Raw genomic sequence first — 12,774 nt, forward strand, 5'->3', positions numbered from 1 at the left:
TTTTTTTTGTCCTGGGCACTCGGAAGAGTAGAAACGTGCAGCAAATCTGTTTCCTTTCTGTTCTAGTGTAGAGTAAGCTTATCAGATCCTCACCTTCAATTTATGCTCATTAGGTAACCTTGAATCAAGGAGAAATTTTAGTCGCATCTACTACTGTTTGTGATTTTTGGCTATCTGAAAAGCCAGAGCGGGTGGAGAGTGTCTTATCTGAATGCTGTTGGCCCTGAATTTGGATGTCACCCTAAGTGGTCCTCAACTTATGGTCGTGGTTAAGCCCACAATTTCAGTTGTAAGACGTGATGCTTGTTAAGCGGGTCACCACATGGCCATGCCCAATTTTACAACCTTTTCTGCAACTGTCATTATGTGAACACAGCAGTTGTAAAGCGAACACTGTGGTCATTAAGTGAATCCATTGTTTACTCTGTTTTGCCAGAAATCAGAAGTAAATGCCTGATTAGCTTAATGGCCACTGGGTTCACACACCGTCACAAGAAAGGTTGCAAAATCAGTCAGGGTCACATGGTGACTACTTAACCCTAAGTTCAAGTTCAATTACGGTCATAAATCAAGGACTACTTGTAGTGCCTTTAGTCCTTTATATCAGGAATTGGCCATCTGAAATTGCATGAAATGCCCATCCTTTTTTGTTGGCCTCTGAAGCGTCTTCTGACCACAACTGCTGAAAACCAGCTGAATGACTCCCTGCTATGTTGAGATTGGAAACATTACAAACTGACAATATTCTTTCCCCCAAATTGACAATATCCTTTTCTCCAAAGATGGAAGGAAGGGGATGGGAAAAAAAAAAAAAACCCAAAATCCCCGTCCCCAAATGTTGAGTGAAGTTCTCAACCCCAAGAAGCTCGCCTATCTCTTCTTGACATTAGACCAAACGTGGACCTGCTGTGTATTGAAGAAAAGCTTTCTTGTACCCTCTGGCAAGGTTTTTATGTCTCCGTTTCTCTTAACATCTTAAATCCAGCCTTGCAATCGGTCACAAAGTTTATGAGGCTCATGGGCATAACGTGATCGATCACTGAAGGCATTAGAAAGCCTCCCAAATCCACCTGGATGATAATCTGAAGTTTGGTGTGCTCTGGGTTCCTGAAAGAGAAGAATGGGGTTTTATCAATAAGCGTTCTGAGAAGCTTCCCTCCCCATCTTCTTTGAATCCAGTGTGACGTAATCAATTGATGGATTTCAACCTCTGCCAAGTACAGGAATCAGTTTGGCCTTCTCCTGCTTCTCTTCCCCAGAAGGTGATCGATAGATTCTGCTGGTTCCCTCCCTCCAAACTTCTCCATCAGACCCATCTCATCACAGTTTAAGCTTGGCTTGCAGCACTCAAATAAACTTTGGGTTTGCAAGTCTCTGCTTTCTCCCAGAAGCTCTTTAAAGATGAGTGTAGAAAGAGTTACACACACACATTCAGGTAGTAATATCAAGTCATCATTTGGCACTTCTGTAAAATCAACAGAGTCAGGTCCATTTAGAGTGCTTCCAGCTTTCAGGTTAAATGTTTTTTTCCAGAAATAAAACCTTCTGCAATTAAGCAGCTCAAAATCCTTACTCTGGTAGTGGAAGACAGGCATAGCCGGAAGAGAAAGTAGTGCCCCGACTATAAGCTGGAGTTGCAGGTAAATCGGGATAAGCCACACTGATAGCTACAAAAGGGAACAAAGCAAATGTTGAATGCTGTTTAAACAGCCAAGCCATCTGAATCTGAAAGCCATCTAAATATGAAATCAGATTTTATTAAACCACAGACCATGCAGTTTATTGAAGTAGAAGGAAAAGGTAGTTTATGTATGCATACATGGGAGTTTTGGTAGCTTTTTCTGGCAGCCTGACACCAAGAAGTATAGGGCCTTTCTAACTACTTTCTGAATAAATGGAACAAATTAAAACAGGGGTGTCAAACTGCTGGCCCGAGGGCTGGAGGCCTCTTGCTGAAACTGCACTCACTCCAGCTCCGGCAATGGGAAAAAAGTTGTGATACGTCACATGACATGGTGAGTTTGACACCGCTGAATTAAAAGGTGAAATTGACTTCTTAAAGAATTTACCATTCAGAACAGTGTTTCTCAGCCTTAGCACAAGTTTAAGATGTGTGGATTTTAACTTCCAGAATTCTAGTTGGGGAATTCTGGGAATTGAAGTCCATATATTTTCAAGTTGCTAAGGTTGAGAAACACTACTTTAGAATCTTGAAACACTGGGGAAGTGGAGCTGTTCCATAAGACTTAGGGTACCCAGTTTATCACTTAAAGCACCATCAATCTCACCAAAGTAATAAAAAACAGCAAAATTGAGGGACTTGCCACTCAGATCACTATCAACTGCAGTCCACTAGCAAGAAATAGAGATATAAGTTTGAAGGGGCATTGTTTTACTGGGACAAAGGAATTAAGAGTTGTTTTCGGGTACAAAGAATTGGGGCCATACCTTTAAGTTGCAGTCAAAAAGATCTATTGCTCAAGCCTATAAACAAGAATCTAGTCAACTACTGTTCAATGCTAAACTGGCAGTAGATAAGGGTCAACAGAATTCAAGAGGGGATGGACTTCGGCCATTTGTGGGAATGTAACAACTCTAGGCTGATGACTCACTTAACTCTGTCCCCCAATTCTGCCTGTTCTTCTCCTATAGTTGTTAAACTAATTGCATAGATCTTCTCTTTCCTGAATATTTGTACCTGCACACACATTTATCACTTAAATACCATAATTCTTCTCCTAGTAAACAATTACTTACAGTTTGTTGTCATTAAATTTCCATCATAGGTTTTTACGTGCAGCAGGTAGACAAAATCTCTTGGCGAAACCATTCCAAAGCCATAACTGTGGGTAATACTGCGATAAATGAAAGTGTCCTATGATTTAATTAAAAAAATGTCCACAAATGAAAATCCTGCCTAGCAAATTAAAACAGGTAGTCTGTCAGCTTAGGGGAAAAAAAGTATAACTCAAACTATCCAATTTTTTTAGCCTGAGATATTTTTTATTGCCTATCAGTGGACCTTACTTAAAAACTAGGCTTGTAAAGCTATTTTTATGTATGATCTACCAGGGAGTGACTTAAACACTATTCACTGTAATTCTTCACTGAATAAACTAAGGCACTACATATAATTGACAGAGAACAAATATTCTTTATGTGCCTATAAAGAATACGACCTGCTATAAATTTACACTTTACATTTCTACATCCTGTTTGTCACTAATCAGCAAATCTGTTATGCAGAAGACAAATACTGTTTAATGATGCCAAACATTAGATGGCCCTAAAGTAGAATAGCTGAGTGCCAGAACTCGGTTTTTAGATATGGTTGGTTCTTTTAGCAAAGGTTTCCATGATTCGTTAAAATAACTTTTCTTGTATTTTTAGAAGCAATTCTACCTTTGGACCAAATCCATTAGCTATGTGCACACATGTCTAACTTGATTATTGAATTAATCCATATTTACATAGGTATTTACATAAAACACTAAAGCATAAAGTAACAAATCGGCTAGGTTTCCTAACAGTGAGAATAATTAACCAGTGGAATAGCTTGCCTACATAAGTCATGGGCGCTTCATCATTAAAGACTTTTAAGAAGAGACTGGACAGCCATTTGGCTGAAATTGTATAGAGCAGGGGTCTTCAAACTTGGCCCTTTTATGACTTGTGGACTTCAACTCCCAGAATTCCTCAGCCAGGCTGAGGAATTCTGGGAGTTGAAGTCCACAAGTCATAAAAGGGCCAAGTTTGAAGACTTCTGATATAGAGTCTTCTGCCTGAACAGGTGGTTGGACTAGAAGACCTCCAAGGTCTCTTCCAATTCTTATTCTGTATTCTGTCACTCATTATACTAACATTGGCAAATTTAAAATGTGTGAACTTCAACTCTCAGAATTCCCCAGCTAATATGCTAGCTGGGAAATTCTGGAAGTTGGAAGTCCACACATCTTAGATTGCCAGGGTTGGAAAACACTGCACCATACTCCCAAAATGGAGAAGGAGCAGGATCATAGGGATAGGTCTATGCAGATACTAGATTTAAACAGACTCTGCATATTGTGCGAACCTAGGCAAATTGTGTTTTTTTCATGTAACATGATGATTTTAATGAAAGAGCCATCCAATTACACCCTCGGGTCTCTAAAAGGTTCGCCATCACTAGCCTAGAGTGAACCTTTTCCTAGTTTTCCAGACAATAAAGGATATCTTTTATGACTTTTATGACTTGTGGACTTCAACTCCCAGAATTCCTGAGCCAGCCATACTGGTTCAGGAATTCTGGGAGTTGAAGTTCACAGTTGAAGTCTGTGCAAGAAAAATAAGCATTGTAGGATAAAGTGGTGGCTCAGGAATTTTGGGAGTTGAAGTTCACAAGCCATAAAGGGGCCAGATTTCCCCACCCCTGATCTATATCCTCAAATAACACCCCAGTCAAAGTCTGCTAATTGGTGTGTTATGTTCTCTTAGAAACAGCTATTCTATGAAAAAGACATACAGCTAAATTGCAGCATGCAGCCGCCCTTCCTTATCTCACTGAATCACCTGGTCCAGTGGTGGCGAACCTATGGCACGGGTGCCAGAGGTGGCACTCAAAACCCTCTCTGTGGGCATGCATGCCATCGTCCCAGTCCTAGGCCTTCAACTGGGTTTTATAAAACCTTTTCGCTTTAGGCCTCCGCTGCCATGTGCAAAAAAAAAAAAAAAAAGGTTCAATCAAGTCAATTTCAACTTCTTGCAGGAAAAAAAAGATCTTGCAAAAGTTAGAATTGATTGATTGAACTTTTTAGTCCCACCCAGCCTGCCGTTACCACCACAACCACGCCCACTCAATGGGCCACACCCACCCAATGGGCCACGCCCACCTGGCACTCGACGATGCATAAGTGAGTTTTGGGTTGCAGTTTGGGCACTCAGTCTCTAAAAGATTCGCCATCACTGACCTGGTCAATTGTTTCTACCAGTTTATACGACTGCAACGTTTTGTCCCATTTGCTGCGATATTCAGGCAGGTAAACAAAGGGGAATAATTTGTCAGAGGGTATCTCCAGAGACACTTCAGTCCGGTATCTGGAAACAAATATTTCAGTGTTAATTGAACTGGTGAGGATTGCAATGCGTCTATGAGGAAAGGTCTTTCTAAATATAGGGATAAATTGTAGTGGGGAAGAAAATGTTTTGGGGATTTTGTATACTCCTTCTGTTAGACTGAGGGTTGCTAAGAGTTGGGAGGCATATGCGCTTGATAAATAAATGTATTATTTTGTGGTTGATTGCACAGTCAGCTAGATGCTTTAAACCAGAGATCCTCCAACATTTTCGGCTTTGGGGACCCCCAGGTGAGAGGGAGGGAGAGGGAATGGTTACACAAAAGTAGTGGGCAAGCGAGTGCATGCAGCTCCATTTGCACGAGCAGCAGGCCCACAAGTCCACCGCTCACATAAATGGAGCTTTGCGCACGCGCTCACCCACTGCTCTCACAAGTTATGACCACAATTGAGCCCAAAATCTATGTTGCCAAGTGTAATATTTGTTAAGTGAGTTTGCCCCACTTTACGATTTGTCTTGCCACAGTTGTTAAGTGAATCATTGCATGTGTTAAGTTGGTAACATGGTTGTTAAGTGAATCTGGATTCCCCATTGACTTTGCTTGAAAAAGGTGATCACATGACCTTGGGACACTGCAACTGTCATAAATAGGAACCACCTGCCAAGCATCAGAATGGGAATGCTGCAACAGTCGTTAAGTGTGAAAAATCACTGCTTTCGGTGCTGTAGTAACTTTGAGCAATCACTAAATGAACTGTTTTAAGTCAAGGATTATCTGTAGAGCTGGATGTGCGAGGATGCTCATCTTTGCAGCGTGGTTCTGAGCGGATCACGGTGCAGTAGTGGGCCACGGCCCAGGGATTGGGGACCCCTGTTTTAGATCGGATTTGGCATTTTTTGTCCCTCTATCAAGTCCTTCTCAAGGTCTTGAGTTCTGTACTTGTTACCAAGAAGAAAGGAACAAGGAAAAATAATTTTTTGAGGGTGGAAAGAAAGAACAACTGTTTTCTAAGCCTAAATAGGATAAATGATGGAAAGCAACATTGTTGTATTTTTTCTTCTTCCCACAACCAATCTTTTCTTTCCTGGACACCAAAAAGAAGGAAGCTAAATATACCAGCTCCAAAATATTAGCCCTTACATGTAGCCCTCAACTTATGACAATTCAATCCCAAATTTCTGTTGCTTAGCAAGACAGTTCTTAAGTGAGTTTTGCTCCATTTTACAACCTTTCTTGCCACGGTTGTTAAGTGAATCACTGCAGCTAGTCATGTGATTAAATTTTGGGTGGGTGAGCTTTATGACTTGTTACGGTGTTCCACGGTCATGTGACCACAATTCATGATATATTTTTTTGCCATTTCTGGCAAATAAACAAAAACTTCATTCAAATGAATGGATTCACTGCAGTATCTGCTTAAAGCCCACTGTATTTGCTTAGCGATTGTAGCGTTTGCTTAGTGACCATCACAGAAAAGGTCAGAAGATTACTTTCATTTACGTGAGAGCCTCAACTTAGAATTACAACTTATGACCACAATTATGGTCTCAATTACAGTATGGTGGTAAGTTGAGGACTACATGAATCATGAGCCTGGTAGTTCTGCTATAAATATTTCAAAACCTCCTCCCAGAGGGGAGCAACAGGCCATGAAGTAGTTGTGTGGGGTCTCTAACAATGCTTGGAGCTCTAAGCACATAGTGCTTATAAGCAGTATCCTGAATAATGGGAAGCGAACTTCCTATGATCTTCTTGGCTGTCCTTATTATTCTCTGTATGGGCCTTCTGTCGGAGGCACCACCAAACCAAACAGTGATGCAGTTTTTTAAAACGCTCTCAATCATGCCTCTTTAAAAAGCAGCCAGGACAGAAAGAGAAAGATGTGCTCTCCTCATCTGATACAAGAAATGCAAACTACATATTCCAAAGATGCTTTTTCATGAGGCAACTGGACTTTTTTTGTTTTTCTTGAAGACATTTTGCTTCTCCTCCAAGAAGCTTCTTCAGTTCTGAAACTATGTACTCCAAAACTATGTACTCCACTCACCGGCCATCAACATATCAATCAGCCAATAGGAAGGCACCACATAGAATAGTCTAAAGCACACATTCTGGTAGAGAGAAATTCCCTCAGGATGGGCTCCAGCATGAGTCCAAAAGCTCAGAAGACTAAACCTTTGATCCCGGTGACCGGCCCAGATTGGATCTTGCAACGTTAGCAACTGTCTTGCTTAGCAATAGAAATCTGGGACTGAATTGTGGTTGTAAATCAAAGACTATCTGTACTTAGTTTCATGAGATATTTGACGCCTCAACTGACGAATATGTCAAACCAGGACTCCTTGATTACTACACGTGGAATCCTATTATTATTCTGTGTCTGGTTGTTAATGCAGCCTTCTTTTGCTGTTCTTAGAATGGAGAAACCTCTTTCAGAGTTTCCTGCTTGCTGATGCTTCTTTTCCATAGCTCTGGTGGGTAACCAAAAGCAAAACTGATACTTACAGGACTCCTGGAAATTCTGTTGAAGGTTTGGCCAGGACATCCATATGTTTCTCAAATAGAGAAGAAAGAGAACAGGAATTAACCATCTGTCTGTCTGCAATATCCATATAATTTTAACTGCATAAAATATTATTTTATTCCTACTAGCAAAACTGCATACACTGCAGGGAAGCTTATTCCTAAATAAATACATACGCTGAATAAAAGGAATCAATGTTATTTCAGAAACTGAATTACAAGTCTAAGTATCTTAATTTCAATTGCCTGTTTGCCCCAATAATTAATTGAACAAAGCTTTCTGTATTTTCTTATAATTAACTACGTATCACCCTGCCTAGGAGTGTCTTTGAAGATTCTCAGTCATCCAGGTCATGGTTGTCCCAAAGGTGTTTTTTCAAAAGGCAACTGGACTTTGTTTTTCCTTGAAGGTATTTCACTTCTCATCCAAGGAGCTTCCTCAGTTCTGGAGAACTGAAGAAACCAAAGGAAGTTCTTGGATGAGAACTGAAGAAGCTTCTTGGATGAGAAGCGAAATGTCTTCAAGGAAAACAAAGTCCAGTTGCCTTTTGAAAAAGCACCTTTGGGACATCTTGCCTAGGAGGATATTTCTGTGCTCTAACATCTTTTTTATTTTATTTGCACAGGGACAACTAGTTCAAATAAGACAAACATAGATCATTTTCTTACCGTAGATTTTACCACTTTCCATCCTTCTGTATCATGGAGATAGAAAAAAACTTTTGCGGAGACGTCTTCAGCATTTTTCATATAATCCATCTAACTGGGAAGATATCAAAGCAATGCGTATATTAATGGCATGGGATATCCCAACAGCAAGAGAAAAATAAGAGATTTTCTCTCCTGTGTTCCTTCAAAAGACTTCTATTCAAAGTATTTAAGCAAAAGTGTACAATAGCGCGCACACACACACACACACACACACAAATGTTGAACCAGGGTAGGCTTCTCCAGCTTGATGCCCTCTAGAGTCTAGAGCAGTGGTGGCGAACCTATGGCACGGGTGCCAGAGGCGGCACTCAGAGCCTTCTCTGTGGGCATGCACGCCGTCGCCCCAGTCCTAAGCCTTCAGCTGAGTTTTATAAAACCTTTTCGCTTTAGGGCTCTGCCGCCATGTGCAAAAAAAAAAAGATTCAATCAGTCAATTTTTTAGTCCTACCCAGTCTGCCGTTACCACCACAGCCATGCCCACCCAATGGGCCATGCCCACCCAATGGGCCACACCCACCCAATGGACCACACCCACCCAATGGGCCACGCCCACCCGGCACCCGACGATACATAAGTGGGTTTTGGGTTGCAGTTTGGGCACACGGTCTCTAAAACAGTGGTTCTCAACCTTTTTAATGCTGCGACCCCCAACCGGTCATAAGTCAAGGACTACTCAACTGGTCGTAAGTCGAGGACTACTCAACCGGTGCAGCACCGTTTGCAGAATGGGACTTTTGGCGGGCTTAGCAGGGCAGAGACAGCCTGGACAATTCCTATTGGCTTTTGAAAGCCAATAGAATTAGACTCTATTCAAGAGAATCTATTCTATTGGCTTTCAAAAGCCAATAGAATAAAAGGGAATAGCACAGCTAAGGAAAAGGGGAAAAAAATGGCGGACTGCGTTGCTTGGCGACCCCCGTGAAATGGTCGTTCGACCCCAAATGGGGTCCCAACTCACAGGTTGAGAACCACTGCTCTGAAAGGTTTGCCATCACTGGTCTAGAGGGAACTGGGGCAGCAGTTCCCAGAATTTTCCAATCAAGATGACCAGTCTGGGAATTCTGGCAGTTGTAGACACAACACAGCTGAAGTATGCCAGTTTGGGGACTATTGCGAACTCATCCAAAAATTGCTTCCTAATATTTTTATCACGTTTCCACATGATTGTATCCTACTTTCAGGAAATGCTTGTAATCTAGAGTATTTCAGATCTCTGTTGGCTTTGAAATCTGTGAATATCTCGGTGAGTCAAGCTGTAACAATCCCTCGAAAGATTAGTTCCCTCCTGAGTCCTATATTATATTGCAGTGATGGCGAATCTTTTAGAGACCGAGTGCCCAAACTGCAACCCCAAACCCACTTATTTATTGCTAGGTGCCAGGTGGGCGTGGCCCACTGGGTGGGCATGGCTATGGGGTCACTGGTGGGTGGGATGGTGGGCAGGAGGCTCGTCCTGCGGGGTGAGGGGAGGTGAGGCAGGGTGGGGATGCCATTGTTACGGGGCAAGGCGAGGCAGGGGCCAGGGTGGCTGCTGCCTGACACCATCAGCTCCCACACACAGAGGCCAGTGAGCACATGGGGGCTGACAGTGTCCATCAGCAGCCAGAGTCTACCAGCCCCTCGACTGGCACACTCTGGGGCTTCGCAGCCCACTGCCAGCAGTTCAGAGAAGCCACCTCTAAGCTTGACGGCCGGCCGACAGTTGAGGTTGTGATGCAGTGGGTTGTGCCTGGGAAAAGGAGAGCACGCGAGGCCAGGAGGGACAGGACAGGACTGAGGGGGAGGGAAACCAGCCATACTGGGATTCATCTGGCCACATGGGACCTCAGCGAGTTAGCGGGCGGCCGCTTGAAGAGGGACAGTTGCCATCTCTGGGGCATGGCGCGCGTGCCCACAGAGAGGGCTCTGAGTGCCGCCTCTGGCACGCGTGCCATAGGTTCGCCACCACTGTTATATTGTTTTCTTGACTGCAGCATGAAGTGGTTTGCTATTGACTTCTCCCAGAAAGTTCCTTTGATCCTCCAGTCCAGGCTCCTGGGATTTTCTTAAACCCCAGCTCAGTTTTTTTTTTAAAAGCAGGACATACTAATACTTGAGTAGGGTCAGAATAGATGGGAGACCACCAGGAAGCCCTAAGACAGTGCCATCAAACTCTAAGGATACCTGAGATCAGGGAAAGAGTTTTCCAGGACAAACTGCCATCAAATGTTTTTTTTTTCCAGGACAAACTGCCATCAAACCGTGCTGGCAATTTTATTTCTTTGAAAGAAGTGCAAACTGTCTTGTGCGAGTTTCTTGACGCTGCTGCTTTCCAAATGCGCCGGGCAGCTGTGATCCTCCCAGTCTCTCGAGGTCCCCGCTTGGCTTGGACGAAAGGGACCGAAGGCAACCCGCTCCTGGCATTAAAGTCCCATACCCGGACATAACTACAATGCCCATGGCACCCGCCCTCACCTCCGAGCATCCTTCACCGCCTCCGCCTCCCCGGCTGCCAGCTGTAACTGCGAAATCGCAGCAGGAGAGGGCGGTGTGGCTGGCCGGCATTGTGATGCCTTCGGCCCCGATGCCTCCTGGGAATTGTGGTTCCAAGCTCTTCGCTGCCTCGCGTGAGCCAATGAACGCGCGGCAGGGACGGAGCATGCGTCTTCGAGTCCAGCCGGCGCCATTGGCGTAGGTGGGAGGTGATGCGTTTTCAAAACCGGCGGGCGGGAGACGGAGGAAATTCCGCCGGTGATGCAGGTCAGGTCAAGGGGGGAGAGTGGTTGTATTTTTATTTTTTTTTTACGCGGCCGGAGGATCCCTGACAGAATTAGGCTGACCTCTGAAACTGCTAAAAATCCCTCTCAGATCTAAAAACAGCAAAGCTTGTGAGACTAAAAAAACCTCTGTATATGTTCTGAGATATATCTTCATGTGGCTTCTGGATCTAGTAGCCCAGGCACCCCTGCATAGGGTTACGGTTTTAGGTTATTTTCTCGTAAAGGGAACTAAATTGATGGTTTAAGCATGGAGTTAATCTTAGGAGCATGTAAGAAATATATAATTGACTATGAACAGTTGAGTAAGTCTATTATCTCAAGGATTCTTGTTCAGGATTTGATTCAGCAGTTGAATTTGATGGATGTACAGATCTGCATAATATTGGACTGTTGTGAGATTTACTTACAATTGCAAAAAGCAGCTTTGCTTGGAACAGCTGACATCCTGCTACTATATCTCTAACACCATCAAATATCAACATCTGGGAAGGACTTGATAGGTGGAAGAAAATGCCAAATTCAGTCTGAACATGTGGCTGATTGTATGATGAACCATAAGAATAGAACAGAATAGAATAGAATAACGTTATTATCACTTTAAATGTAACTAATCGGCATACATTAAAATGAAATTTTGTTACATATAGCTCTGAAAGGATCACCACCTCCAATATACACTACATAAATATGATCAAAAAAAAGAAAAAAATTGCATATACACACATATATTCTATGACACGGAAACAACACAATCTATTTCGAATGTATACATGTACATGCAAGAAAAATGAATCTTGGGAGTTTACCAGACAGATGGCATAGGGAACAAAGTTGTTACAGAATCTGGTAATCCATAATATTTTTATTTTAATAAGTGCCATGGATGCATTCCAAAAACAACTGGAGCACCACTTGAACATTATTGGCATTAAAAGCAGTACCTTTAACATTATCAAATAACAGCATCTGCCTATCCAAGGTCCTGGAAAGGACTTGATCGCTGGATAAAAATACCAAATCCGGTCTAAACATTTGGCTAATTATGCAACCAACCATAATGATATTTTTAATTATCAATTTAATTAATTAAATTTATTTTAAATAATAATTTGGATTATTATTAATAGTGTTAATTGAAATAATTTAAAATAGGACCAAAAAAGCAAAGATGGTACCAATAATAATAGATGCCTTGGGTGCAATCTCAAAATATTTACAGCACCTCTTGAACATCTGCATTCACAAAATCCCCATCAGTCAATTGCAAGAGGCAGCTTTACTTGTAACAACTTACATCTTGTGATAATATCTTTAACACCATCAAACAACAAACAACTATCTCAGGTTTTGGGGAAGAATTCAGGTGAATAAAAATGTCAAAACCAGTCTATCTGGCTGATTGAACAATAATAAGAGATGTCTGGTTTGAGGTGTTAATTATAGCTGCTTTATGAAATAAATCACAATTGACTGGGTTCACACAATATAGTAAGCCATATATTATATTTTGCAAGCCATATTGCCTGGATAAATACAAAATGCTAAAGTAGCAAACTTTCCATACTTAGAACAGCCAACAGTGAATTGCTGGCAATTGTTCTTCCTCTGCTTCATTCACTATATATTCCTCTTCTTATAAAATGTTAAGTATAAAATCAGCATAGCATCTTCTTGATTTTTTTTTTAAGAAATCTGTAATTTATCATAATTCTCACAAGCCAGTGAGCA

At 42.1% G+C, this 12,774-nt stretch overlaps 2 protein-coding genes across 4 annotated transcripts in view; one reads left to right on the forward strand and one right to left on the reverse strand.

Annotated features, from left to right (window-relative positions):
• On the reverse strand, positions 1-10,769 carry STARD6 (StAR related lipid transfer domain containing 6). The gene is made up of 7 exons (XM_039321914.1): positions 10,742-10,769; positions 8,246-8,335; positions 7,559-7,608; positions 4,947-5,073; positions 2,758-2,875; positions 1,574-1,667; positions 1-1,107 (listed from the first exon to the last, which is right to left on the reverse strand). The coding sequence occupies exons 2-7, from the start codon at positions 8,333-8,335 to the stop codon at positions 951-953; spliced, it is 636 nt and encodes a 211-aa protein (XP_039177848.1). The 5' UTR covers positions 10,742-10,769; the 3' UTR covers positions 1-950.
• CUNH18orf54 (chromosome unknown C18orf54 homolog) overlaps positions 10,474-12,774 on the forward strand; it is a 19,103-nt gene continuing 16,802 nt past the window's right edge. For 2 of the 3 annotated variants that reach the window (XR_005554041.1, XM_039321913.1), the window contains exon 1: positions 10,477-11,026. The gene's annotated coding sequence lies outside the window, so the exon portion shown is untranslated. Of the gene's footprint in view, positions 11,027-12,774 lie in introns of all 3 variants that reach the window. The other variant, XR_005554042.1, reaches the window with a different exon arrangement.

The sequence above is a fragment of the Crotalus tigris genome, unplaced genomic scaffold, assembly GCF_016545835.1.
Source record: "Crotalus tigris isolate CLP2741 ecotype Arizona unplaced genomic scaffold, ASM1654583v1 scf7180000023830.6690815, whole genome shotgun sequence".
Taxonomy (NCBI): Eukaryota; Metazoa; Chordata; class Lepidosauria; order Squamata; family Viperidae; genus Crotalus; species Crotalus tigris.

Bases quoted from the DNA above. Each gene is read 5' to 3' on its own strand.
- STARD6 (XM_039321914.1), bottom strand. From the start codon at position 8,335: ATGGATTATATGAAAAATGCTGAAGACGTCTCCGCAAAAGTTTTTTTC. The intron at 5,074-7,558 runs GTAAGTATCAGT...ATTTGTTTCCAG, and splicing joins ACAGAATTTCCAGGAGTCCT to ATACCGGACTGAAGTGTCTC. The intron at 1,668-2,757 runs GTAAGTAATTGT...TCCCTTTTGTAG, and splicing joins AAATTTAATGACAACAAACT to CTATCAGTGTGGCTTATCCC.